General features: G+C 46.0%; 1 protein-coding gene across 4 annotated transcripts in view; it reads left to right on the top strand.

The window, feature by feature from the left end:
* LOC138664289 (oocyte zinc finger protein XlCOF28-like) overlaps positions 1–27,088 on the top strand; it is a 105,318-nt gene extending 78,230 nt beyond the window's left edge. For 3 of the 4 annotated variants that reach the window (XM_069750863.1, XM_069750862.1, XM_069750865.1), the window contains exons 12-15: positions 10,202–10,322; positions 11,406–11,555; positions 13,906–14,078; positions 24,827–27,088. In XM_069750863.1, coding sequence (XP_069606964.1) covers positions 10,202–10,322; positions 11,406–11,555; positions 13,906–14,078; positions 24,827–25,099 — 717 coding nt within the window. In that variant the 3' untranslated portion in view covers positions 25,100–27,088. The remainder of the gene's footprint in view (positions 1–10,201; positions 10,323–11,405; positions 11,556–13,905; positions 14,079–24,826) is intronic. The other variant, XM_069750864.1, reaches the window with a different exon arrangement.
* The last annotated feature ends 534 nt before the right edge of the window (positions 27,089–27,622 follow it).

Genomic DNA, 27,622 nt, shown 5'->3' on the forward strand with positions numbered 1-27,622 from the left:
TGTATCGCCGCAAAGAACCTCCCAAGAGTTCACCGGAAGTGGCAATTAGGTAAACAGACACTGTTCATGAAACCTTCAGTCTGCAGAGACTCTCTCCTTTTAGAACCGTAGTTGTTTCTCATTACAGTCAAGCCATCTTAGAGCATCCTTGGCATCAGAAAAAATGGAACTTTATTTGCAGTTACGATCCGCAGCTTAGTAGGGTATAACATGAATATATCACACCAATTTCCTGTAACCATTTCTTTATCAATTAACCTGGCTCTCTGCTTTTGCACTTCGATAGAATAATCCAGAAAAATAGAAATTGCAGAACCATTCATCACAAGCTCTGGGTGATCTCTAGCAAGCCTCAAGATGCTATCTATGTCCCGGTAATGGAGCACTTTAGCTATTACAGTCCTATGGTGTGCGTCCAGGGGGGAGGGGACGTGTAGGAACCCTGTAAGCTTGTTCAATGGCACGGAACCACGACAGCTTATCAGCACCTATCTTTTCCAAGAGCCATTTCTCAAAGAATTCCGTAGGGGTATTGTCCTCAATTTTTTTCCGGCACGCCGACCAATCACAAGTTATTGTGCTGGGACCTATTTTCCAGGTCATCCGCTTTGGACTGGACAGCAGTAAGGGCCAGTGCCTTTTGTTTATATTCCTTCTCAGCTCCTACTATTTAGTCCTCCGCAGAGCTGACTTTTTTCAATTTCTCCCACTCTCTTCTTCACATGTATAGTGTGCTGCATTTTAGTCACAGTAGCTTGGATGCTGCCTAGCTGTGTCGCCATGTTGCTGATAGAGGAGGCACAGTGTATTATTAACGTCATTTAAGGTCGGTTCCTCCGGCAATAACAGTTCTCCATTCTTCCCTCACAGCAACTCTGCAGCCACCTTGCCATGTCCTGTGTCACTTCCCTGAGAGCCACTCTGAATCCTATCTTCACTTTCACTGTCGTCCTCCTCTCCCTTCTCATACCTCTGAGATGTACACATGTCTCTTCCTCCATCTTCGGCTTGAGTCTGTTGCCCTCCTGTGCTCCTGGCAAAACGCTGCAATTTACTCACAGCATCCAGCCTCCTGCTCTCACCTCGGGCCTGCCCCTCACCAGCAGCATAGGCGCTATCTTGGGTCGTTTTAATATTAGAAAATAGCCGACAGCACAACTGATATAGGGATGCCCATCCTAGTTCTACTGGACCCAAATGGAAAAGTACATACCGCAGCAAAGTGAAGGACCGCATCCAATCCAGGTGAAGTATAAAAAGTCCTTTATTGTGCCAAATGCAACGTTTCGACCATATAGGTCTTTTGCTTGAAAAAGACCTATATGGTTGAAACGTTGCATTTGGCACAATAAAGGACTTTTTATACTCCACCTGGATTGGATGCTGTCCTTCACTTTGCTGCGATCTTGGGTCGTCTTGTCTGGATTCCCGGCATTCTTTCTTAGGCCTTTTCTTCCTGTCATGGATGATATAGGAGCTTTCCAGAGGATGTAACAGGGTCACCGCACTTTGAGCCTCACAGTAGGGAGGTAATGAAGCGTTTCGAAGTGTCACAAAGTATGTCGTGGCCAGATTCTGTGCGGGAGCTGTATGAGCACGTCTGCTTACATCTCACTCCAGGCCACGCCCATCCTAACCATAACTCTAAACACAACCCCAACTCTAATCAAAACCCTAACCATAACCCTAATCCCAACACACCCATAACCCTAATCTCAACCTTAATCCTATCCCCAACCCTAACCTTAATCCCATCCCTAACCATAACCCTAATCCCAAACCTAAGGCTTCTTTTACACTTACCGGGTTTTTTGCAGGCTGTATTGCCACAATTTTCATGGTCTGCCGCAATAACGGACCACAAAAAACTTGCGGATCGCCATTTTTCGGGTTTGCAATACTATGGCAAAAGTATTGGGGGAAAAAAATCGGCGGTCCGCAAAACCGGAAGTCTCGGTGCACCGCAAAAACAACCTTCCGTTGTTTTTGCCCCATTGAATTACAATGGAGGACGTGTCCGTAAGCCGTGAAAAATATCAAGCAGGTTCGATATATTTTCACAGCCGTAAATACAGCGCACCATGGAATTATTGCTGCCCATTTTTGCGGCCTCATAGAAAGCTATTGGGACCGCAAAAACGGGACGCAAAACCACGGTAAGTGTAAAGCCAGCCTTACCCTAATCCTAACCCTAATTGTAGCACCGACCCCAGCCCTAACCCTAATTTTTGCCCCAACCCTAATCCTAACTTTAGCCCAACTCTAACCCTAATGAGAAAATGGAAATAAATACGGTACATTTTCTTTATTTTATTATTTTTCTCGAACTAAGGGGGTGATAAAGGGGGGTTTTATTTACTTTTTTTTTAATTTTGATCACTGTGATACCGTTTATCAAAGTGACCAAAATGAACCAATAGGAAAAATCTTCCGCTTGTTGCCGGCAGATCTCGGTGGGCGCGCTGCGCATGCACCCGCCATTTTTTTCCCAGATGAAGATGGTGGCGCCCACCGGGGGAAGCAGGAGGGCCAAGGAGCATCGGGAGACATTGGTAAGTATCGCGGGGTGGGGGGGGGGGGGATACGAGGATAGGGATAGGAAACAAAGGGTGGTTATTAATGGAGCACGCTGAGACTGGGTCGCGATTAGCAGTGGGGTACCACAGGGGTCAGTATTGGGCCCTCTTCTTTTTAACATATTTATTAATGATCTTGACACTAAACTCTGCGGGGTAATCAATACAGAGGAGGACAATTTTATATTACAGGATGATTTATGTAAACTAGAAGCTTGGGCTGATAAATGGCAAATGAGCTTTAATGATAAATTAAGGATAAATGTTAGGTCATGCACTTCAGTAGAAGTAATAAGATGTATAACTATGTGCTTAATTCTAAAGCTCTGGGCAAAACCGTCAATGAAAACTGGGTTAGTGGCCAGTGTCAGGCAGCTGCTACAAAGGCAAATAAAATAATGGGATGCATTAAAAGAGGCATAGATGCACATGAGGAGAACATAATTTTACCTCTATACAAGTCACTAGTTCGACCACACTTAGAATATTGTGCACAGTTCTGGTCTCCGGTGTATAAGAAAGACATAGCTGAACTAGAGCGGGTGCAGAGAAGAGCGACCAAGGTTATTAGAGGACTGGGGGATCTGCAATACCAAGATAGGTTATTACACTTGGGGCTATTTAGTTTGGAAAAACGAAGGCTAATGGGTGATCTTATTTTAATGTATAAATATATGAGGGGACAGTACAAAGGCCTTTCTGATGATCTTTTTAATCATAGACCTGAGACAGGGACAAGGGGGCATCCTCTGCGTTTGGAGGAAAGAAGGTTTAAGCATAATAACAGATGTGGATTCTTTACTGTAAGAGCAGTGAGACTATGGAACTCTGCCGTATGATGTTGTAATGAGTGATTCATTACTTAAATTTAAGAGGGGACTGGATACCTTTCTTGAAATGTATAATGTTACAGATTATATATACTAGATTCCTTGATAGGTCGTTGATCCAGAGAACTAGTCTGATTGCCATATGTGGAGTCGGGAAGGAATTTTTTTTCCCCAATGTGGAGCTTACTCTTTGCCACATGGTTTTTTTTTTGCCTTCCTGTGGATCAACATGTTAGGGCAGACCTGGGCAAGATGCGGCCCGCCAGCTAGCTGTCACTTCTGACAGCCGCCCCCGGCACCGCTCGGCTAGCCGCCAGACACCATTGGCAGTTCCTCAGACACTGTGCAGCTCCTGGCCCCGCCCTTCGGCTGCATTGTGCTACACCATTGGCTGGGCCGCCCGGCTCTCGCTCCATCACTACTTGTGATTGGCTGGCCTGTCAGTTTGTCACTGACCTCGGTGAGGGGAAGCGGTCAGTCTCTGGGGGCTCTAACGGTGGCGGCCGGGTGTGAGGAGCCGAGATTTATCCCTGAGATTGTCCGTGCGGATGAGACCGGCGCCAAGGTCACTGGTAAGTGTCCGAGAGAGGCTGTATCCGCCCTCCCTGCACCCACCGTCCATGCTTCACCCTGACCGGCTGCACCCAACGACCTGCATTCTGGCTGACTGCTGAGGTTGTGTGACTGGCGGCCCCCCCCCCTCTATACTTGTTCTTGAGCGCTGTGACTGGCGGCCTCCCCATCTATACTGGTCCTGGAGGGCTGTGACTGGCGACCTCCCCTTCTATACTGGTCCTGGGGGGCTGTGACTGGCAGTGGCGTATCCGGGGGGGGCAGCCGCGACATAACATTTGTGCAGCACTATATGGGGGCCATAATGTTTGTGCAGCACTATATGGGGCCATAATGTTTGTGCAGCATTATATGGGGGCCATAATGTTTGTGCAGCACTATATGGGGCCATAATGTTTGTGCAGCATTATATGGGGGCCATAATGTTTGTGCAGCATTATATGGGGCCATAATGTTTGTGCAGCACTATATGGGGCCACTACAGTATACTACAGTATTGGGTAAAAATTAGTTAATTATATTAGTCCGGCCCTCTAGAACCATCCCAATTTCTCATGCGGCCCCATGGCTAAATTAATTGCCCACACCTGTGTTAGGGCATGTTAGGTTAGGCTATGGGTTGAACTAGATGGACTTAAAGTCTTCCTTCAACCTTAACCCCTTCCCGACCCATGACGCCACGTAGGCGTCATGAAAGTCAGTGCCAATCCGACCCATAACGCCTATGTGGCGTCATGGAAAGATCGCGTCCCTGCAGAGCGGGTGAAAGGGTTAACTCCCATTTCACCCGATCTGCAGGGACAGGGGGAGTGGTAGTTTAGCCCAGGGGGGGGGGGGGGGGTGGCTTCACCCCCCCGTGGCTACGATTGCTCTGATTGGCTGTTGAAAGTGAAACTGCCAATCAGAGCGATTTGTAAAATTTCACCTATTATAACGGGTGAAATATTACAATCCAGCCATGGCCGATGCTGCAATATCATCGGCCATGGCTGGAAACACTAATGTGCCCCCACCCCACCCCACCGATCGCCCCCCCAGCCCCCCGATCTGTCCGGTACACTGCTCCGGCTCCCCTCCGTCCTGTGCTCCGCTCCCCCCGTGCTCTTGTCCGCTCCCCCCGTGCTCCAATCACCCTCCCCGTGCTCCAATCACCCCCCCTGCACTCCGATCCATCCCCCCTGCAGTCCGATCCAGCCCCCCTGCAGTCCAATCCACCCCCCGATGCTCCAATGCACCCCCCCCGTGCTCCGTTCCACCCCTCCCGCGCTCCGATCCACCCCACCCCACCCCATGCTCCGAGAATAGGGGTAGGGGTAGGGTTAGGGTTTTGGTATGTGCACACGTATTCTGGTCTTCTGCGGATTTTTCCGCTGCGGATTTGATAAATCCGCAGTGCTAAACCGCTGCGGATTTATGGCGGATTTACCGCGTTTTTTCTGCGCATTTCACTGCGGTTTTACAACTGCGATTTTCTATTTGAGCAGTTGTAAAATCGCTGCGGAATCCGCAGAAAGATGTGTACAGCGATTTTTGTTTCCCATAGGTTTACATTGAACTGTAAACTCATGGGAAACTGCTGCGAATCCGCCCCGTTTTCCGCAGCGTGTGCACATACCTTTAGAATTAGGCTATGTGCACACGGTGCGGATTTGGCTGCAGATCCGCAGCGGATTGGCTGCTGCGGATTCGCAGCAGTGTTCCATCAGGTTTACAGTACCATGGAAAACCAAATTCGCTGTGCCCATGGTGCGGAAAATACCGCGCGGAAACGCTGCGTTGTATTTTCCGCAGCATGTCAATTCTTTGTGCGGATTCCGCAGCGTTTTACACCTGTTCCTCAAAAGGAATCCGCAGGTGAAATCCGCACAAAAAACACTGGAAATCCGTGGAAAATCCGCAGGTAAAACGCAGTGCCTTTTACCCGCGGATTTTTCAAAAATGATGCTGAAAAATCTCACACGAATCCGCAACGTAGGCACATAGCCTTAGGGTTAGGGTTGGAATTAGGGTTGTGGTTAGGGTTAGGGGTGTGTTGGGGTTAGGGCTGTGGTTAGGGGTGTGTTGCGGTTAGGGTTGTGATTAGGGTTATGGCTACAGTTGGGATTAGGGTTAGGGGTGTGTTGGGGTTAGTGTTGGAGGTAGAATTGAGGGGTTACCACTGTTTAGGCACATCAGGGGTCTCCAAACGCAACATGGCGCCACCATTGATTCCAGCCAATCTCGTATTCAAAAAGTCAAATGGTGCTCCCTCAATTCCGAGCCCCGACGTGTGCCCAAACAGTGGTTTACCCCCACATATGGGGTACCAGCATACTCAGGATAAACTGCGCAACAATTACTGGGGTCCAATTTCTCCTGTTACCCTTGTGAAAATAAAAAAATGCTTGCTAAAACATCATTTTTGAGGAAAGAAAAATAATAATAATAATAATAATTTTTATTTATATAGCGCCAACATATTCCGCAGCGCTTTACAAATTATAGAGGGGACTTGTACAGACAATAGACATTACAGCATAACAGAAATACAGTTCAAAAGAGATACCAGGAGGAGTGAGGGCCCTGCTCGCAAGCTTACAAACTATGGGGAAAAGGGGAGACACGAGAGGTGGATGGTAACAATTGCTTTAGTTATTCGGACCAGCTATAGTGTAAGGCTCAGGTGTTCATGTAAGGCTGCATGAACCAGTATGTAGCAGTACAGACACAGGGCTAATACTGCATAAAGTGTATGAGAACATGATGCAAGGAACCTTTTTTTTTTTTTTTTTTTTTTATTATAAATAGGCCACACAGGGATCGTTAAAAATGATTTTTTATTTTCACGGCTCTGCGTTGTAAACGTCTGTGAAGCACTTGGGGGTTCAAAGTGCTCACCACATATCTAGATAAGTTCCTTGGGGGGTCTAGTTTCTAAAATGGGGTCACTTGTGGGGGGTTTCTACTGTTTAGGCACACCAGGGGCTCTGCAAACGCAACGTGACGCCCGCAGAGCATTCCATCAAAGTCTGCATTTCAAAACGTCACTACTTCAATTCTGAGCCCCGGCATGTGCCAAAACAGTAGTTTACCCCCACATATGGGGTATCACCGTACTCAGGAGAAACTGGACAACAAATATTGGGGTCAAATTTCTCCTGTTACCCTTGGGAAAATAAAAAATTGCAGGCTAAAAGATCATTTTTGAGAAAATATTTTTATTTTTTTATTTTCATGGCTCTGCGTTATAAACTTCTGTGAAGCACTTGGGGGTTTAAAGTCCTCACCACACATCTAGATTAGTTCCTTTGGGGGTCTAGTTTCCAAAATGGGGTCATTTCTGGGGGATCTCCAATGTTTAGGCACACAGGGGCTCTCCAAACGTGACATGGTGTCCGCTAATGATTGGAGCTAATTTTCCATTTAAAAAGCCAAATGGCGTGCCTTCCCTTCCGAGCCCTGCCGTGCGCCCAAACAGTGGTTTACCCCCACATATGGGGTATCAGCGTACTCAGGACAAACTGGACAACAACATTTGGGGTCCAATTTCTCCTATTACCCTTGGCAAAATAGGAAATTCCAGGCTAAAAAATCATTTTTGAGGAAAGAAAAATTATTTTTTATTTTCATGGCTCTGCGTTATAAACTTCTGTGAAGCACCTGGGGGTTTAAAGTGCTCAATATGCATCTAGATAAGTTCCTTGGGGGGTCTAGTTTCCAAAATGGGGTCACTTGTGGGGAAGCTCCAATGTTTAGGCACACAGGGGCTCTCCAAACGCGACATGGTGTCCGCTAACAATTGGAGCTAATTTTCCATTCAAAAAGTCAAATGGCGCGCCTTCCCTTCCGAGCCCTGCCGAGTGCCCAAACAGTGGTTTACCCCCACATATGAGGTATCATCGTACTCGGGAGAAATTGCCCAACAAATTTTATGATCCATTTTATCCTATTGCCCATGTGAAAATGAAAAAATTGAGGCGAAAAGAATTTTTTTGTGAAAAAAAAAGTACTTTTTCATTTTTACAGATCAATTTGTGAAGCACCTAAGGGTTTAAAGTGCTCACTAGGCATCTAGATAAGATCCTTGGGGGGGTCTAGTTTCCAAAATGGGGTCACTTGTGGGGGAGCTCCAATGTTTAGGCACATAGGGGCTCTCCAAACGCGACATGGTGTCCGCTAACGATGGAGATAATTTTTCATTCAAAAAGTCAAATGGCGCTCCTTCCCTTCCGAGCCTTACCATGTGCCCAAACAGTGGTTTACCCCCACATGTGAGGTATTGGTGTACTCAGAAGAAATTGCCCAACAAATTTTAGGATCCATTTTATCCTGTTGCCCATGTGAAAATGAAAAAATTGAGGCTAAAAGAATTTTTTTGTGAAAAAAAAGTACTTTTTCATTTTTACGGATCAATTTGTGAAGCACCTGGGGGTTCAAAGTGCTCACTATGCATCTAGATAAGTTCCTTGGGGCGTCTAGTTTCCAAAATGGGGTCACTTGTGGGGGAGCTCCAATTTTTAGTCACACGTGGGCTCTCCAAACGTGACATGGTGTCCGCTAAAGAGTGGAGCCAATTTTTCATTCAAAAAGTCAAATGGCGCTCCTTCCCTTCCAAGCCCTGCCGTGCGCCCAAACAGTGGTTTACCCCCACATATGAGGTATCAGCGTACTCAGGGCAAATTGGACAACAACTTTCGTGGTTCAGTTTCTCCTTTTACCATTGGGAAAATAAAAAAATTGTTGCTAAAAGATAATTTTTGTGACTAAAAAGTTAAATGTTCATTTTTTCCTTCCATGTTGCTTCTGCTGCTGTGAAGCACCTGAAGGGTTAATAAACTTCTTGAATGTGGTTTTGAGTACCTTGAGGGGTGCAGTTTTTAGAATGGTGTCACTTTTGGGTATTTTCAGCCATATAGACCCCTCAAACTGACTTCAAATGTGAGGTGGTCCCTAAAAAAAATGGTTTTGTAAATTTCGTTGTAAAAATGAGAAATCGCTGGTCAAATTTTAACCCTTATAACTTCCTAGCAAAAAAAAAATTTTGTTTCCAAAATTGTGCTGATGTAAAGTATACATGTGGGAAATGTTATTTATTAACTATTTTGTGTCACGTAACTCTCTGGTTTAACAGAATAAAAATTTAAAATGTGAAAATTGCAAAATTTTCAAATTTTTCACCAAATTTCCGTTTTTATCACAAATAAATGCAGAATTTATTGACCTAAATTTACCACTAACATGAAGCCCAATATGTCACGAAAAAACAATCTCAGAACCGCTAGGATTCGTTGAAGCGTTCCTGAGTTATTACCTCATAAAGGGACACTGGTCAGAATTGCAAAAAACGGCAAGGTCTTTAAGGTCAAAATAGGCTGGGTCATGAAGGGGTTAATTAAGAACTATGTTACTATTTCTCTATCCTCTGATGTGCGATCACTTCAGAGGAGAGAGAAATTAAATGGCACATCGCACTTTTTTTTTTTGCGGTCGCCGCTACATGGTTAGTAGCGGCGATCGCAAAACCGGGGTCGGTAAAAACCCCAGCAGCTGAGGCCGAGAAAATCTGACTCTGGCGGGCGCTATACACTTTTTAAAAGGTGTAAGTACCCTTAACTACCGCCGTTAAAAGGCATATCGGTGGTTGTTAAGGGGTTAATATAATTTTTCAAGCTGGTGTTATGAAGTATTCTAATTTACTGAGATAATGACTTTTGGGTTTTCATTGGCTGTAAGGCATAATCATCAACATTAACAGAAATTAACTCTTGAAATAGATCACTGTTTGTAATGACCCTATTTAATGAGTTTCACTTTTGGTATTGAAAAACTGAAATTAACTTATTGATGATATTCTAATTTAGTGAGAAACACTTGTATTAGTAATTAGATTTTGCAGATTCCTGATATTATAATATTTTGCTCCTGCTTCCTCACTATTAGTAAATGGGAAGAGTGGAGAAGTGCAATATGTAACTACATCCCCACTGGACTGGTGGATAACTTCCCTCTTTGCCCACTGGTGCCCTATAGCGGCTGATCCGGGTGTGGATGCTGCCCAGATCTGTCTTCAGAAACCTTATGATTCTCTGAATAACGAAATATTTATCATAATGCTAAAAGAATAGATAAAGTACTAACGTACATATAATAGATATTGGGCATATTGTGTCATGCTAGTGCACAGACTGGGGCGCTGTAAGTGCATCACTGCAATTGTAATTATGTGATTCATCTCCTCTTTAGGCTGAAGATCTGATCATACATATACAAATGCACAATGATTACAAACCTTTCCATTGCGATCAGTGCAACTATGCCACCACAGATGCCTTCAAGCTGACTAGACACAAGAGGACGCATACAGGTCAGTAAAATATGAAAACATATAAGCATGCAGGTTAAAACCCTTCTGACAAGGTGCCACTAGGGTATTCTCAGTCTTTAAAAAGGCAAAAGAATAGAGACGATTATACTTTGATGATATTCTAACTCCTGTGATACCATGAGTGATGACTTCCTGGGTCTTTCATTTTTCTCTTTCCCCCATGACGGCACCACGGAGAGAGAGGGATCCGCCCTCAGGGACAGGAAACCTACAGGTGAAAAAGGCGGTACCTTTCTCCCACTTGAGTTCGGTTTCCTGTCTGTGACTGGGAACCTGCAGCATACCTGATCGTCGTGGGGTAGGAGGGATAGGTCACTGTGTGCTTTCAGGGTCCAAAGAAGGGACATAAAGCATCAAAAACCACACTGGCGAGATGGATGAGACGCTATCCTCCTCTCGTATTCCTCGTGTAATGAAGCCATTCCAGAGGGGGTTAGAGCTCATTCGACCAGAGCGGTGGTGACCTCCTGGGCAGAGAGAGCTGGAGCCTCAATTGAACAGATATGTAGAGCAGCTGGTCTTCTCCTGAAGCAGTTGGTCGTCTCTCTCTACTTTCTTTAATCATTACTGGCTAGACTTGACCTCTTCTTCAGACCTCACCTTTGGCAGAAGGGTTCTGGAGGCAGTGGTCCCCCCTAATGTACATTCTGTGAAATTCTCTCCATGGTGCCGTCGTAGGGGAAAGAGAAAATCGTAGTTACTTACCGATAACTGTATTTCTCTGATCCCATGACGGCACCCGTACCTTCCCTCCCTTCACGTGTGGGTGTGCACACTAGGATTAATTATTAATAGTTAGTCACGCGGTGCCTCTGATGAGCCTAAAATTTAAATATTTCTGTTTGGTAACCATTTAAGTTACAGCTGAAGTTCTGTTAAGGCTCTGTAAACCAACTGATGTGGGAGAGAGGTACTGCCTTTTTCACCTGTAGGTTTCCTGTCCCTGAGGGCGGATCCCTCTCTCTCCGTAGTGCCCTCATGGGATCAGAGAAATACAGTTATCTGTAAGTAACTACGATTTTTGTGCATTTTTCATGAGTGACAACTTTTTATTCTCCTTAGGTGAGCGTCCATTCTCGTGTTCCGTCTGTCAGATTACATTCACCCAAAAGTCTACTATGGAGATGCACGTTCTGCGGAAACACACAAAAGAGTTGCCCAAGTTACATTGCCCCCTGTGTGACACTGTCCTGACTGGGAAGGTTGGCCTAAGTGAGTATCTTATTCATCATTTATCAGGAAATTTAGTTAAAAAAGTGGAATATTGTATGCAGGGAGAAAACAGAGGAGATCTTACATTTTAATAGAGGTCTGACCATTATAAACTGTTAAAAAATATATATATATCTATAGGGAACTCTTAAACAAAAAAAACCACAATGTAACTCCAAGTCAATTACACTTTTGTGAATTCAATCTGTCCAGTTATGAAGCAGCAACACTGATTGTGAATCAATTTCTCCTGTTATGCAAATGAAGCAGACAACGGGTTGAAATTATAAACAATTAGTAAGACAACCCCTATAAAGGGGAGGTTTTGCAGGGGATGACCAGACCTTTTCTCTGTTCGCCTCCTTTTTTGCTGTTTTAGTCATTTTTATATTTTGTTGCTGTCACCCCTAGAGGTACTGTACAGTAGCATAAGGCAGGGTCTACAACACACAGAAGTTGCTCATGGCATATCAATGCCGCTGTGGCAAGAAGAGTAGCTGTGTCTGTCAGCACAGTGTCCAGAAGGAAACGAATCACTGCACACGTCAGAACAAGTCAATTTTGCTGAAGTGAAAGTTTTATTCAAGGTGCAAGAAAATTGAGGACGTAACAAGGCAACAATTCAAATTCTCTGACGTTTCGACCACACAGTGGCCTTGATCACAGAGTAGTGCCTCGGTGGTAGTCCAAATCGAATAATATGGTCAATTGCGAATTCAATAATGAGTACGGCTCCGTGGTCCCCCAGATGGATGTCAGTGGATGCTTAATGGTTAAATTATGAGTAGTACAACGGTCCAGTGTAGACTTCGGCTAAGGTCCTAACGTAGCACAGGTTCCAAAGAACTACATTGAAGGAGTATAGGAGGCAGGGGCATGCAGCATAGGTATGTCCGTATGGGTAGGCCCGTCAGGTTCTAAGGTCCCAGCACAGCAAGTGTAGTTGGAGGTTTCCGGACATTAGCCTTTAAGTAAAACACTGGTATGGCATGGGTTCACCTATAAAGCATTTCCATCGGTGGTGCAGGGGTCACGTCCGCTAGGATGGTCCAGGGTAAGGTGCCGACACACAACCGTGTCCTGGCGAGGACTTTCCTTCAAGTATTGGGGTCATCCGACTCCGTTCACTTGCACCGCCTACATCCCATCTACAGTCGAGTGCTAGCTCTTCATCTATTCTAGCACAGTGTCCAGAGCATAGAGTAGATACCAGAAGACGTGGAGGGTGCCAAAGGAGGACAACAACCCAGCAGCATAACCTCTACCTCCTCTTTTGTGCAAGGAGGATCAGAAGGAGCAGTGCTAGAGCCCTGCAAAATGACCACCAGCAGGCTCATTGAGGGTGGTATAAGGTCCCGACGTCCACAAGTGGATGTTGTGCTTACATGCAGGGCGATTGACATTTGCCAGAGAACACCAGGATTGGCAGATTCGACATTGGCACCCTGTACTTTTCATGAATGAGAGCAGGTTCACACTGAGCACATGTGACAGTCTGTAGTAGAAATCGAGAATGTTCTGCTGTCTGCAACATCAGTCAGCATGACCGATTAGGCAGAGGGTCAGTAATGGTGTAAGGAGGCATTTCTTTGGAAGGCCGCACAGCCCTCCGTGTGCTAGCCAGCAGTACCCTGACTTCCATTATGTACAAGGATGAGATCCTCAGATCTATTGTAAGACCATATGCAGGTGCACTAGATCCTGGGTTCCTTCTAATGCATGACAATGCTAGGCCTCATGGCTGAAGGTTGTCAGCAGTCCCTGCATGATGAAGGCATTGATGCTATGAACTAACCTGCACATTCCCCGAATTGGAACCCAATCGAGCTGATCTGAGATATGTCTCGTTCCATCCACCAATGCCATGTTGCACCACAGACTGGCTATGAGTTGATTGATGTTTTAGTCCATGTCTGAGAGGAGGTTCCTCAAGAACATTGGCTGCTTCACCAGGAGCCTTCCCAGGCATTGTAGAGAGCTCATACAGTCACGTGGAGGCCACACACACTACTGAGCATCATTTCCTTATCTTGAGCCATTTCCACCGAAGTTGGATCAGCCTGAACTTTGATTTTCCACTTTGATTTTGAATATCATTCCAAATCCAAACCTCTATGGGATATTAATTTTGATTTACATTGATCATTTTATGTTTTATTGTTCTCAACACATTCAACCATGTAATCAATAAAGATTTGCAACTGGAATATTTCATTCAGTCATATCTAGGATGTGGTATTTTAGTGTTCCCTTTATTTTTTTGAGTAGTGTATCTTTATCGTGGCCACCACCTCCGCTATCTCCTTCCATAGTCAATCCTGATATTTTTACATTGTGATCCATCTTGCAGAGATTCACATTCGCAAGCAGCACTCTCAAACGGAGTCCGCACTGAAGTGTCGCTTCTGCCCGGCCACATTTCATGAGCGCTTTGTCCTGAGACAGCATCAAAAGGTCCATCAGAAAAGGAAGACTGTGAAGTCTAAAATGCCCACGGTCAAGAGGAAAGTGGTGATGAGAAATGTGAGTATGAAGACTGTTAGATTTCATGATTACCTTGTAAGAAGTGCGAGAAGAACAGCGGTCATTAATACGTTTCTGGTAGATGCATTTGCTAAGGTGCCGCAGAAAGTATTGATTAACCCATTCACAACATCATAATGGTGGTAATCCCGAAGGAGGATAAAGACTTACATTATCCTGAGTCATACCGACCAATTTATTTGCTTACAACAGATGTCATGCTTCTGGCCGGGGTGTTGGCAACCAGACTCTCAGGTGTTATCTCTAAATTAATACATCTGGAACAGTCCGTCTTTATGCCCGACAGGTATACGGCAATTAACTTAAGAAGGCTTTTTATGAATGTACAGCTGAGTGCTGATAACTGTGGCCAGAGAGTTATTGCATCCTTAGACACCCATAAGGCTTTCGACAGTGTAGAATGGGGGTATTTATGGAAGGTGTTACTGTTTGGGTTTTGGTCCACAATTTGTGTCCTGGGTCAAACTGCTGTATGCGCAACCAGTGGCTAGAGTTGGGGTGAATGGAGAGTTTTCTCGTACGATTAAGTTACATAGAGGGACGAGAGAGGGGTGTCCACTCTCCCAGTCTCCTGTTTGCTTTGGCTGTTGAGCCGTTGGCCGCCAAGATTAGACAGTCTGCTGAAGTATCTGGGATTAAGTATGGGTCAATTGAAGAAAAGATAGTATTATACGCAGACGACAAACTGCTGTTCTTGAGCGATCCACATATTTCATTGGGAAATGCTATTCGGCTTATTGAAAGATTTGGAGCATTGTCGGGGGTGAGGATAAATTGGAATAAATCAACTCTGTTTAGGGTAGATGACGTAGGGGATGAGATGGGAGATGTCACGGAGGGAGGCAAACTTAAAGTGGCTGATCAATTAAAATATTTGGGGATATGGATCTCTCTGCCGATTGCAGATTACTTGCATAAGAACTCCCGTGTTGGTGGTTCTTAAGGCAAAAGTAGGGGCATGGTCTAAATTGCATCTTGCAATTGCAATCTTTTCAAAATCCCTGTATTGTTGCTAAATGTTTATTGTAATTTTATACTTAATAAAAATCTACTTGAGTTGAAAAACTTAAAAAAAAAAAAAAAACATTCACAACATCTGCCGTACATGTACTTCGCAGATTGGAAGTGGGTATATGGAGTGGGCTCCTGCAGCGAGCCCATACCATACCAGTCAGGTGATGGCTTTGTGCCGATAACAGTCGTGGGTGGAAAAATGCAATCACAGAGCTCCCTCGGCCGAAAAATAAAAATGTTTCAGGTCTCGGAAAATGAAAACACAACCCCCAAAATTTTTTGGTAAATATCTGATTTTTTTTTTTCACTACTAAAATAATAAAACTGGACATATTTGCTATTGCCATAATCATGTTTTCTCTATCGCTTCATTGGGGGACACAGGAACCATGGGTGTATGCTGCTGCCACTAGGAGGCTGACACTATGCACAAAAAAAGTTAGCTCCTCCTCTGCAGTGTACACCCCACCGACTGGCATTCTGAACTTCAGTTTAGCTTTGTGTCAGTAGGAGGTGGACAGGGGTCTTTCATTAGACCCTTATCTACCTCAAAGTGCGTCGTTCTCTTTCAGGTTCCGGAGGGATACAGTGTGAATAGTCAGTTAGGAGGCTGACACTATGCACAAAAAAAGTTATCTCCTGCTCTGCAGTGACCCCACCGACTGGCATTCTGATAATCAGTTTAGCTTAGTGTCAGTAGAAGGTGGACACCTGTCTTTCATTAGACCCAAATATTCCTCAGTGTGCGTCGTTTCTTTTCATGTACCCCGAGGGATTCAGTGTGAATGGTCACAACTGTACTCCCACAAAAAGACTGAGTACGGCGTGTACTGCCACCCCATATGCTCATAAGTTTACTCGGCAAGACCCCAGCCCTTAACACAGCAGCGTGTTTAGGCGATCTGGACCGGTCCTAGCCCCGTCTTCCACCCCCTCATCCACCAGAGCCTGTCGGTTTGAGGAGACAAGGACGTCCATCAGCAAGATCTTTCTGGACGTCATTTGCATTCCCTGGAGACTGAGGTACCTCTTCCTCTTTTCCCCAAGCTGCTTTCAGAGAAGATATACAGATGAAGAAGTATATGAGTATTCAGGGTCATTCAGCCAGTGATCTCCTTTCTCAAGGGTAGGGGAAATATTTTGGGCTTTACGGCAGTGGCCCCAGGACTTTTATCTGTCAGAGGGTCCCCCTTTCCTGGCACCTTTCTTTGTGGGCTACCTTTTGGATGTACCACCAAAACAATTCCTCTATACAAAACTAACTATGATCCTCTTCACATAGGACAATGTGTAACCAACTGAGGTAGTGAAGTCACAACACGATCAAGATTATATAAAAAATATAGAACTCTTTATATTAGTACATTTAACAGGAATATTCCATATACAGTTAGGTCCATATATATTTGGACAGAGACCACATTTTTCTAATTTTGGTAATAGACATTACCACAATGAATTTTAAACAAAACAATTCAGATGCAGTTGAAGTTCAGACATTCAGCTTTCATTTGAGGGTATCCACATTAAAATTGGATGAAGAGGTTAGGAGTTTCAGCTCCTTAACATGTGCCACCCTGTTTTTAAAGGGACCAAAAGTAATTGGACAGATTCAATCATTTTAAATAAAATGTTCATTTTTAGTACTTGGTTGAAAACCCTTTGTTGGCAATGACAGCCTGAAGTCTTGAATTCATGGACATCACCAGACACTGTGTTTCCTCCTTTTTGATGCTTTGCCAGGCCTTCACTGCGGTGGTTTTCAGTTGCTGTCTGTTTGTGGCCTTTCTGTCTGAAGTTTAGTCTTTAACAAGTGAAATGCATGCTCAATTGGGTTGAGATCAGGTGACTGACTTGGCCATTCAAGAATATTCCACTTCTTTGCTTTAATAAACTCTTGGGTTGCTTTGGCTTTATGTTTTGGGTCATTGTACATCTGTAGTATGAAACGATGTCCAATCAGTTTGGCTGCATTTGGCTGGATCTGAGCACACAGTATGTCTCTGAATACCTCTGAATTCATTTGGATGCTTCTGTTCTGTGTCACATCATCAATAAACACTAGTGACCCAGTGCCACTGGCAGCCATGCATGCCCAAGCCATCATACTGCCTCCGCCGTGTTTTACAGATGATGTGGTATTCTTTGGATCATGAGCTGTACCATGCCTTTACCATCCTTTTCTCTTTCTATCATTCTGGTAGAGGTTGATCTTGGTTTCATCTGTTCTTCCAGAACTGTGCTGGCTTTTTAGATTTTTTTTTAGCAAAGTTCAGTCTAGCCTTTTTATTCTTGATGCTTATGAGTGGCTTGCACCGTGCAGTGAACCCTCTGTATTTACTTTCATGCAGTCTTCTCTTTATGGTAGATTTGGATATTGATAGGCCGACCCCCTGGAGAGTGTTGTTCACTTGGTTGGCTGTTGTGAAGGGGTTTCTCTTCACCATGGAGATTATTCTGTGATCATCCACCACTGTTGTCTTCCGTGGGCGCCCAGGTCTTTCTGCATTGATGAGTTCACCAGTGCTTTCTTTCTTTCTCAGGATGTACCAAACTGTAGATTTTGCCACTCCTAATATTGTAGCAATTTCTCAGATGGGTTTTTTCTGTTTTCGCAGCTTAAGGATGGCTTGTTTCACCTGCATGGAGAGCTCCTTTGACCGCATGTTTACTTCATAGCAAAACCTTCCAAATGCAAGCACCACACCTCAAATCAACTCCAGGCCTTTTATCTGCCTAATTGAGAATGACATAACGAAGGGATTGCCCATACCTGTCCATGAAATAACCTTGGAGTCAATTGTCCAATTACTTTTGGTACCTTTAAAACATGGTGGCACATGTTAAGGAGCTGAAACTCCTAACCCCTTCATCCAATTTTAATGTGGATACCCTCAAATGAAAGCTGAAAGTCTGAACTTCAACTGAATCTGAATTGTTTTGTTTAAAATTCATTGTGGTAATGTCTATAGCCAAAATTAGAAAAATGTTGTCTGTGTCCAAATATATACGGACCTAACTGTATATCAATACATAGAAAATATAACTACAAATAACCGTATATATAATATGCAGCAGTGGTAAACCCACTGTTGCACATGGACTTGAATAAAATTGGCAACTGGTCCTGACGAAGCTGCGTAGCCAGCGAAACGCGCGTCGAGGTGTTAGTGTGACTGCTATCCTATACTGATATGGCCGCAGGTAATGGATTGACTTTATAAGTATATCTTTGTGGTGGATATTCACTCCTGTATATATAGGCTGGGTCCACTTGGATCTTTTGTTATTATGTCCATCTAGTTAATACTTACCCTTATCCATATGGGCCTATAATCCATTCAGGTGTTATATCAGCATGCTCCATCAGGTTGATGTACAAGTAGCGGCCATATAAGTCTACAACCTATGGACTATTATGTCATAATATTTTCTCCAATTTATGTAGATTAGCAGGATTAGGATCAGTCACTTTCTATACTTTGTCTTTGTTGCCAATTTTATTCAAGTCCATGTGCAACAGTGGGTTTACCACTGCTGCATATTATATATACGGTTATTTGTAGTTATATTTTCTACGTATTGATATATATGGAATATTCCTGTTAAATGTACTAATAAAGCGTTCTATATTTTTTATATAATCTTGATCGTGTTGTGACTTCACTACCTCAGTTGGTTACACATATACCTTTTGGATGTGTCTGGATTTTTCAGGCACAAACCGGGGCAATCGCGATGGTGAATTTGGTGATAGTTTGTGCCTCCGCGCCGTTTCTCCTCTCCCTCACCGGGATTTAATCTAGGTTGTTTCAGGACTACTCCGGCGCTGTAACTTCACCCCCCCCCCCCCCTTCTTCTCTCCTTCGGGCGGGCTTTCTCCCGCCTGTCTTTCCTTCCTGCAGCCCAGCGCCTACCTCCGCCCGCTCCTCCTGGCCACAGCACTGCCTGAGATTGGTGCCATCTTTGTCCCCCTGGCTTGCGCGGTTGGTTCCGCCCACTCCTCCCAGCATCAGCGCAGTCTACGACCAGCGCCATCTTTCTGCTCCCGGATCGCTTGGTCAGCTCCGCACCCCTCTTCCGGCCTTAGAGAGCAGGCTTTTTTTGCTCCTTTACGCAAGCCCTTTTCTCTGCAGCGTGCCTTTTTACCCTGCACCTCCAGCGGTTGCCATTTTCGGTGTGTGCATCCAGCGGTGCTTCCCTCTGCAGGACCTGCCCTCCCTACCGATCTTCGGAGCCCCTACAGCCTGGAAGCTACAGGACATCTGCAGTGATAGCTCTGCACAGCAGACTGACACTCTCCTCTGCTCTCCTGTCCCCTAACCCTCTGGCATCTTTTAGTGGGTCTGTTTTTCACTACATCTAATTCTAAGGGAGAATGTCCCCGTCCTCCTGCTTCCTCCTCTTCCTCTGCTTTAGTCTGACATTTTGTATGTTCTTCCTGTAAATGCAGGCTTCCCTTAGGTCAGTCCTCTTCCCTCTGTCAGGACTGCAGCAACCCACTGTGCCCACCTCCCAGGACCCCCCTGCTGTCCCTTTTGAGGGCGAGGCCCCTATCCCACGGTATGCTTCCTCTCTGTCCCAATCTGTGGCGGATATCAAAAGGGTGTCTCAGACCCTGGTGTCCGTACTTGATAGGTTGCCCCTGCAGACTAACGCAGTAGCCAGCGGGTCACAGGAGGCTCCGTCCGAGCCTACCTATATAGGAGGCAAAAGATCCAGACAGGAACGCTGGTCTGAATCCTCTTCCCATTCCATCTCACCCCACGGTCTTTCTCAGCATTCTGCTTCTTCCCGGTCTTCCTTTCCCGAGTCAGGCGAGGCGTTCTCGGACACGCCTTCAGAAGATGTTTTGGAGCTGGATTCGAACCAAATCGCTAGCATGAGGGTTATGGTTCAGAGCCTCATTGGAGCGATTAACGAGATCTGTGGCATTAAAGATTCCGCTACGCAACCCGCAGATCAGGCGGTTTCGTTTAGACGGTCTAAACCAACTTCCAATGTTTTCGCTCCTCCTGAATTTGAGGAGCTTCTGGCCAGAGAAAGAAAGAATCTGACAAGAAGCTTCCAAAGGTGAAAGCGCCTTGGCATGTTATATCCTTTTTCTCCGGAACTCACCGCCAACTGGATAGCTTCTCCCTCCGTGGATCCACCAGTTTCTAGACTGTCTACCAGCATGGTCCTCCAGCTTTCTGGTGGAGCATCTCTGAAGGATTCTAATGATAGAATTATAGAATACTTTGCGAAGTCGGCCTTTGAAGCAGCTGCGTCCTCTTTGTGCGGCCTTTGCTTCCACTTGGATTTCAAAGTCTGTAGCCAAATGGGCCAAACGGCTCAGTCAGGGCATTCTGTCTGCAGCTCAACCAGAACAGCTGGCATAGCTTGCCAGCCAGATTTCTCACGCAGGAGAGTATTTGGTTTCTGCCTCCCTGGATACCGCGTCCTGTGGAGCTCAGGCGTCCAGTAACGTTGTTGCCATCCGTCGGACTGTTTGGCTTAAGGCCTGGCAGGCAGACTTATCATCAAAGAAGTCACTTACCAGCGTGCCTTTTCAGGGATCACATCTTTTTGGTTCAAAGATGGACCAAATTATTAAGGATGGCATGGGGGGGCACAAGTTCCTTTCTCCCCCAGTCCAAACCTCGCCAGCCTCTTCCGAAGCGACAGTCAGTCCTTTTGGCCCTTTCGTCGTTCCACGACGACAGATTTCCTATCCCACCAGCAGAGGCCGCAAGCACATCAAGATAGGAAGAAGGTTTCCTTTAGGCCTACCCCTTCATGGCTTTCCCACTACCCCCAAGGTACCTAGAAGATCTACCTCGGCATGACTCTCAACGAGACCCCAGCGCATTTCCCAAGTTGGGCGGCTGTCTCCTTTTCTTCAGAGACGTTTGGCTCACCTCGGTGAAGGATGCATGGGTCAGGGAAGTTGTATCCTCAGGATACAAAATGGAATTTGTTTCTTGGCCCCAGGATCGATTCTTCGAATCTTGCCCTCCAAGAGACCCGGCTCTGGTCCCGGGTTTCTTTGCAGCCATCACCTCCCTCCTCAATTCGGGGGTAATCGTTCCCATTCCAGAAAGAGAACGATTCACAGGTTTCTACTCGAACCGGTTTGTGGTGCCGAAAAAAGATGGCGCGGTTCGTCCCATTCTGGACCTCAAGTTATTGAACAAAAGAGTTCATCTGCAACATTTCAGGATGGAATCCCTTCGTTAAGTAATCGCTTCCATGGAGGCACAGGAATTTCTGTGCTCCATAGACATTTAGGACGCCTATCTCCATGTCCCTACAATCCAGGAACATCAGATTCCTGCATTTTGCGGTACATCAGGAGCATTTCCAGTTTGTCGCCCTGCCTTTCGGTTTCGCAACTGCTCCCAGGGTCTTCACAAAGATCATGGCAGCTTTGATGACCATTTTGAGGATCAGAGGTCTGGTGCGCTTTCCGTACCTCGATGACATCCTCATCAAGGCTCCGTCCTTTTCCCAGGCTCACGAGAGTCTAACCATCGTCCTCGACACCCTGTCCCGTTTCGGGTGGCTTGTCAACAGAAGTCCTGCTTGTTCCGACTCAGCACCTCGTGTTTCTAGGCATGCTGTTTGACACCCGTCGGACCAGAATTTTCCTTCCCAGTTAATTCTCTGCAGGGAAGTTCGCTTGCTTCAGGGCCCTCAGTTTACATCCTTCCGATCAGCCATGAAGGTCCTGGGGAGGATGGTGGCAACGTTGGAGGCGATCCCCTTCACTCAATTCCACTCAAGACCTCTTCAGCAAGCAATTCTTTGGCAGTGGGACAAGTCTGTCTTTTCTCTGGATCGTCCAATTCAGCTCTCATCCCGGGTGAAACGGTCCCTCAATTGGTGGCTGACGTCGCCCCTCATCTTCCAGGGTCGGTCCTTCCTTCCCGTTCACTGGCAGATGGTGACAACAGACGCCAGCCTTCTTGGCTGGGGGGTGGTTTTTTGTCACCTGACTGTCCAGGGACGTTGGTCGGCGCAGGAGTCCACTCTGCCGATCAACGTCCTCGAGATACGGGCCATCTTTCTATCTCTTTCACTGGGAAAGGCTTCTCAGGGGTCTGCCAATCCGAATTCAGACTGACAATGCCACGGCAATGGCATACGTCAACCACCAGGGAGGGACTCGGAGTTCCTTGGCATTGGCCGAGGTATCCAAGATCCTCCTTTGGGCAGAGGTGACGGTTCCGGCGATATCCGTGGTGCGTATCCCCAGCGTAGACAACTGGTCCGCTGATTTTCTCAGCCGCGAGGGCCTCATGGCAGGGGAATGATCCCTGCATCAGGAAGTCTTCCATCAGATTTGCCTTCGATGGGGGACTCCGGATGTGGACCTCATGGCGTCTCGACTGCACAGGAAGGTCCCTCGGTTCATCTCCAGGTCCCGTGATCCTCTCGCAGTGGGCGCCGTTGCTCTGGCCATTCCTTGGTCGCAGTTCGTGCTTCCCTATCTGTTTCCTCCCCTTCCCCTTCTTCCCAAGCTGTTGAAGAAGATCAAGGCGGAGGGTGTGTCGGTCATTCTGATCGCACCGGATTGGCCCAGAAGGTCTTGGTTCGCGGAGATCGTCAACCTTCTCACGGACGCTCCCTGGAGGTTTCCAGACAGATCCGATCTGCTGTCTCCAGGTCTGATTTGCCACCCAAATTCTCGGTCGCTTAGTTTGACGGCGTGGCTGTTGAAACCACAGTTCTGAAAGTGTCCGGTTTTTCAGATCGGGTGATTCCCACCATGATCCAGGCTAGGAAGCCATAGTCTTCCAGGCTCTACTATCGAACCTGGAGGGCCTATTTCCACTCGTGCAAGTCCAATCACGTCCCACCTACGTCCTTTTCTCTCCCTTTTACTTTGACGTTTCTCCAGGCAGGACTGTATGCGGGTCTTGCCCTTAGTTCTCTAAAGGGTCAAATCAGTGCTTTCCATTCTTTACCAGAAGACGTTATCATCCCGACCGCAGGTCACGACCTTCCTTCAGGGAGTAGCGCATGCAGCTCCTCCATACCCGTGGATCCCTGGGATCTCAATCTAGTTTTGAAGGGTTCTCCCTTTGAGTCTCTGAGAGGTTTCCCTGTCATTTCTGTTCTAGAAGGTGGCCTTTCTCGTCGCCATCACCTCCATCCGGCGCGTCTCGGAGTTGGTGGACCTTTCTTGTCACCCGCCTTTCTTGGTCATTCACCAGGATATTGTGGTCCTGCGGCCTCCGCCTTCTTTCCTTCCCAAGGTGGTGTCCACCTTCCACCTCAATGAGGGCATTGTTCTACCTTCTTTTTGTCCTGCTCCGACTTATCTGGAGTGCTCATTGAACAAGCTAGATCTGGTCAGGGTGGTGAGAGTATATCTGGCTAGAGCGGCCTCTTTTCGGAAGACGGACTCTTTTCATCATTCCAGATGGTATGCAAAGAGGCCTACTGGCCTCCAATGCGACTATCGCCCGCTGGATCAAAACGGCAATTTTGGAGGCTTACCGGGTTAAGAACAGAGTGCCCTCTCCTGGGGTTAAGTCTCACTCTACCCAGGCAGTCGGTGCTTCCTGGGCGGTGCACCACAGGGCTTTCGCCCTACAGCTTTGCAAAGCGGCAACCTGGTCTTCCGGCCACATGTTTGCCAAATTTTACAAGGTCCATACCTACGCTTCAGCAGATGCCAGCCTAGGCAGAAGGATCTTGCAAGCGGCAGTGGTGAGTTCTCCAACCTGATGGAACTCTGTTTTCCCCTGTTTTCCCTCCCCAGAGACTGCTTTGGGACGTTCCATGGTTCCTGTGTCCCCAATGAAGCAATAGAGAAGACAGGATTTTTGGTTGCTTACCATAAAATCTGTTTCTCAGAGCCTTCATTGGGGGACACAGCACCCTCCCATGTTGATTTATTCCTTTGTTTCCTGTGTTCTATGATTAATTTTCGGTGTTCGATTATTACAGTTAAGTTGTTGTGTTCTTTCAATTTGGTTGTTTCTCCTACTGCTTTCTCACTGATTATCAGAATGCCAGTCGGTGGGGTGTACACTGCAGAGGAGGAGCTAACTTTTTTTGTGCATAGTGTCATCCTCCTAGTGGCAGCAACATACACCCGTGTTCCTGTGTCCCCAATGAAGGGTCCGAGAAACAGATTTACGGTAAGCAACCAAAAATCCTGTTTTTGAGGCGTATCATACTGCAAGGTCATTGTTACCAATAAGTGTACACTGTAAAAACAGTTAGCAAAAAAACAATCTCAGAATTGGTGGGGTGGGGTTCCACAATTTCACCACATTTTGAATTTTTTCCCAGTAGCTGTTAAAATGAATGATTTCATTCTAAAGAACCACTAGTCACTCATAAAACAAGTTCTCATATGTCTATGTGGACAGAATATAAGAGTTTTTTTCTCTAGGAAGAAGGGGAGGTAAAAAATGAAAATGCAAAAACGGAAATTGGTGTGAAAGATAAGCAATTATGATATTTTGGTGTAGATGATGTGTACCCCCTGAGAGTTAACAAATCCCCCAAGATGAGTGATGGATTTAATGGAGGCAGTATATGCTGACGGCCAGAGAAATAGCACAAGTTGGCCCTTCTGATGAATATCAGAGGTGAAGGCTGCCCCATACCTGAAGTGTCATTCTAGGATCTCTATTATCATGGGTTATATAAAAGGAGTCCTCATTCAGTACTTGTAACTAACTAAGATTGTAACAGACATTATGCTCTTATTTCAGAACAATAAAACGAGTCTGATTGAGAATGAGTGGAGCCTGGAGCCACAGGAAGAGGAGTTTGCCTGGCAGGTGGTCCCTGCAGAACAGGAGGCCGAGGTCCACTTCCTGATCAGCAGTTCAGAGGAGATTGATGCACTGTCTCAGTATCATGTCCTCCCGCTGCAGACGGAGGACGGCAGTATCATTGGCCTACATGTGACAGGACTGCAGGAAATGGAGCAGGTAGATGCTGGCACCATCCACACTCAGGTGATTTTAGGGAAGGACGTCTGAGGGAGAAAAGAAGTGTGAAATCTACCAAAGTTTGTGGGCTGCCTGGATTTCCGAACTGAGTCGCAGGCCTGGCATCCGTCCGGCAAGGAGCTGGTGAGCGCAGCTATAATGGGACCTACGCTATGCACATTCCTCATTCTGATGGCAGAGGACGAATGCACCAGAGATGAGAAAGTTCTGTTCTTCAGTTTCCTGTGGCTGAAAAAGATTTTAGTTTTAAGTAGTAACAAAGATTGGACAGGAATGAACGATAAAACTGGAGAGATGAAAAGTTAATGGGTCACAGATTAGATCCAGTGAGGCTTTGTAAAAGGTCACTGATTGGTAATTGCTTGTGATGAGCGAGTATACTCGTTGCTCGGGTGGTCTCCTAGTATTTGTGAGTGCTTGGAGATTTTGTTTTTGTCCACACGCAACTGGCATGAGTTACGGCTGCTAGCCAGCCTGAGTACATGTGGGGGTTGCCTGGTTGCTAAGGCATCCCCACATGTATTCAGGCTGTCTAGTAGCTGCAAATCATGCAGCTGCGTCAACAAAAACTAAATCTCCGAGCACTCACAAACACTCGGAGACCACTTGAGCGTGCTCCGGAAAACCCGAGCAATTAGTATACTTGCTCATCACTTGTAATTACCTGCGGTCCACACACAGGAGCAGTGACCGTGTGGACTTTGCAGGAGCCGATGCTTGTAGTGATGAAGTACCTCAGGCCCCACAACCGAATTGCAAAATTGCAGTTCTTGGCTACACGGCTCGCTGCCGCTACATATATGGCCTAACTGACTAAGGACTCATGTAGATGCCTGTGACTATCGGTGCGAGGATGGACTGCAATACACGGACTGTCTGCTTGTCTCCCAACTCAACAGCCTAATGTGCCTAAGGATGCTGAGCTTTGGTCCAGCGATCCGCCAACAGTCTGTGCTCACATTGGGGTCTGCGCTCTCACATTGTGGGCCGCGCACGCACTGAGTTTCACAGATGTCTGCATGAGACTTAATATTCATGTTAAACAGGAGAGGACACGTATTAAATATTAGGTCTCATTATTGAGTTTCATGGTATGAGAAATTCTGTAATTTTCCTGTGCCTCAGCTCCTCACTATTTTCAAGGTTCCGAATTATTGTTTAAATCCAAAGGCTGGATGTTGTATTGGCCTGGCACTTCACACAGCTGAGGGTTTCTTACAGTTGTATCCAGTCTTGACAATCTTCTGTCCTGCAGGTTTGCTGATACATATATTAATACAGGTAATGTGACTCATTCTGGGGTCGCGTGATTTTCTACGTCCTGGTCAGGATGGGGTTTCTGTCCGGGCATGTAAATAAGAACATTCTGTGTCACTATTAGCAGGCAGAGATCTTGAAAATAGTGAAGAATGAAGCACAATGGTCTATTAGATGGCTGCAGAACGTCTCATAGCACAGGGATTAATCAACACAAGACCAGACGGGCCCTGTTCACTGTGAGGTAGATGTCGGACATTGGGATCAGTCTTCCTATCTATGGGACAATGTGAGAAACTCCCCAGCAGCAATAACGTTATATTAGATCAGTCAGTTACACAATGGCAGATTTCACCAGACACAATCTAGTATGACTCCCACAATGCATATGGATTGGGAACCATCCTAGGGCTGCTGGCAAAGTATAACTGTGTCTTATGAGCCGTTGTCCTAATGTCCATTTCTGAAACTACGTTGCATCCGATTTCTGCCGCAATAGCTTGTAAAGGCCGTCAGATGGCCGTGTATTAGGGCACAAGCAGATGGAGGAACATCTGGGATTTACCTTTTTCTAGAGGATGACCATTACATTACTTGAATGTTGTGTGTCCAGTGGTCATCTTAGGTCAGTGCCTTTATTTTAATATGAAGCTATAATGGTGGAATATTTCATCTGATGACAAGCCGAGCAGTGCTTCAATTAACATCGCTGTGTGCAATATTTCTGTTTCCATGTTCAATAAAGGAATTTGGAAAAGCGGAGCCTCTGATTTACCCATCTCTTCCTTTACTCGAAAGAGAAATATGTAGAGAAAATATTACACCTTGTGCCATATCTGGATGTCAATAAACTGGAGTCTCCAGATTGAGGGGTTTGCAAAGCGTCCATTTACTTACGAACACAAAACTCATCCCACATGTAATGCTAGGGTCACATTGCGTTAGGGCAGTCCGTTTAGCGCATAGCGCTACGGACTGCGCTAACGCAATGTCCCAAAAGGAATCGCGTTAGCCGATCCCGCTAGCGCAGATCCCCGCAGCGTTCGCGGTCCGTCACTCAAATGACGGCACATCGCTAGCACATGCCCAATGTGGGCGTGCGCTAGCGATGCGTTCACCATTACAGGCTATGGCGGCATTAACTGACTACGTTACACCGCGTTATGCTGTGGTGTAACGTAGTCCGTTAACCCCTTTACCCCCAAGGGTGGTTTGCACGTTATGGACCGGGCCAATTTTTACAATTCTGACCACTGTCCCTTTATGAGGTTATAACTCTGGAACGCTTCAATGGAT

Source organism: Ranitomeya imitator, chromosome 2, assembly GCF_032444005.1.
Source record: "Ranitomeya imitator isolate aRanImi1 chromosome 2, aRanImi1.pri, whole genome shotgun sequence".
Classification (NCBI taxonomy): domain Eukaryota; kingdom Metazoa; phylum Chordata; class Amphibia; order Anura; family Dendrobatidae; genus Ranitomeya; species Ranitomeya imitator.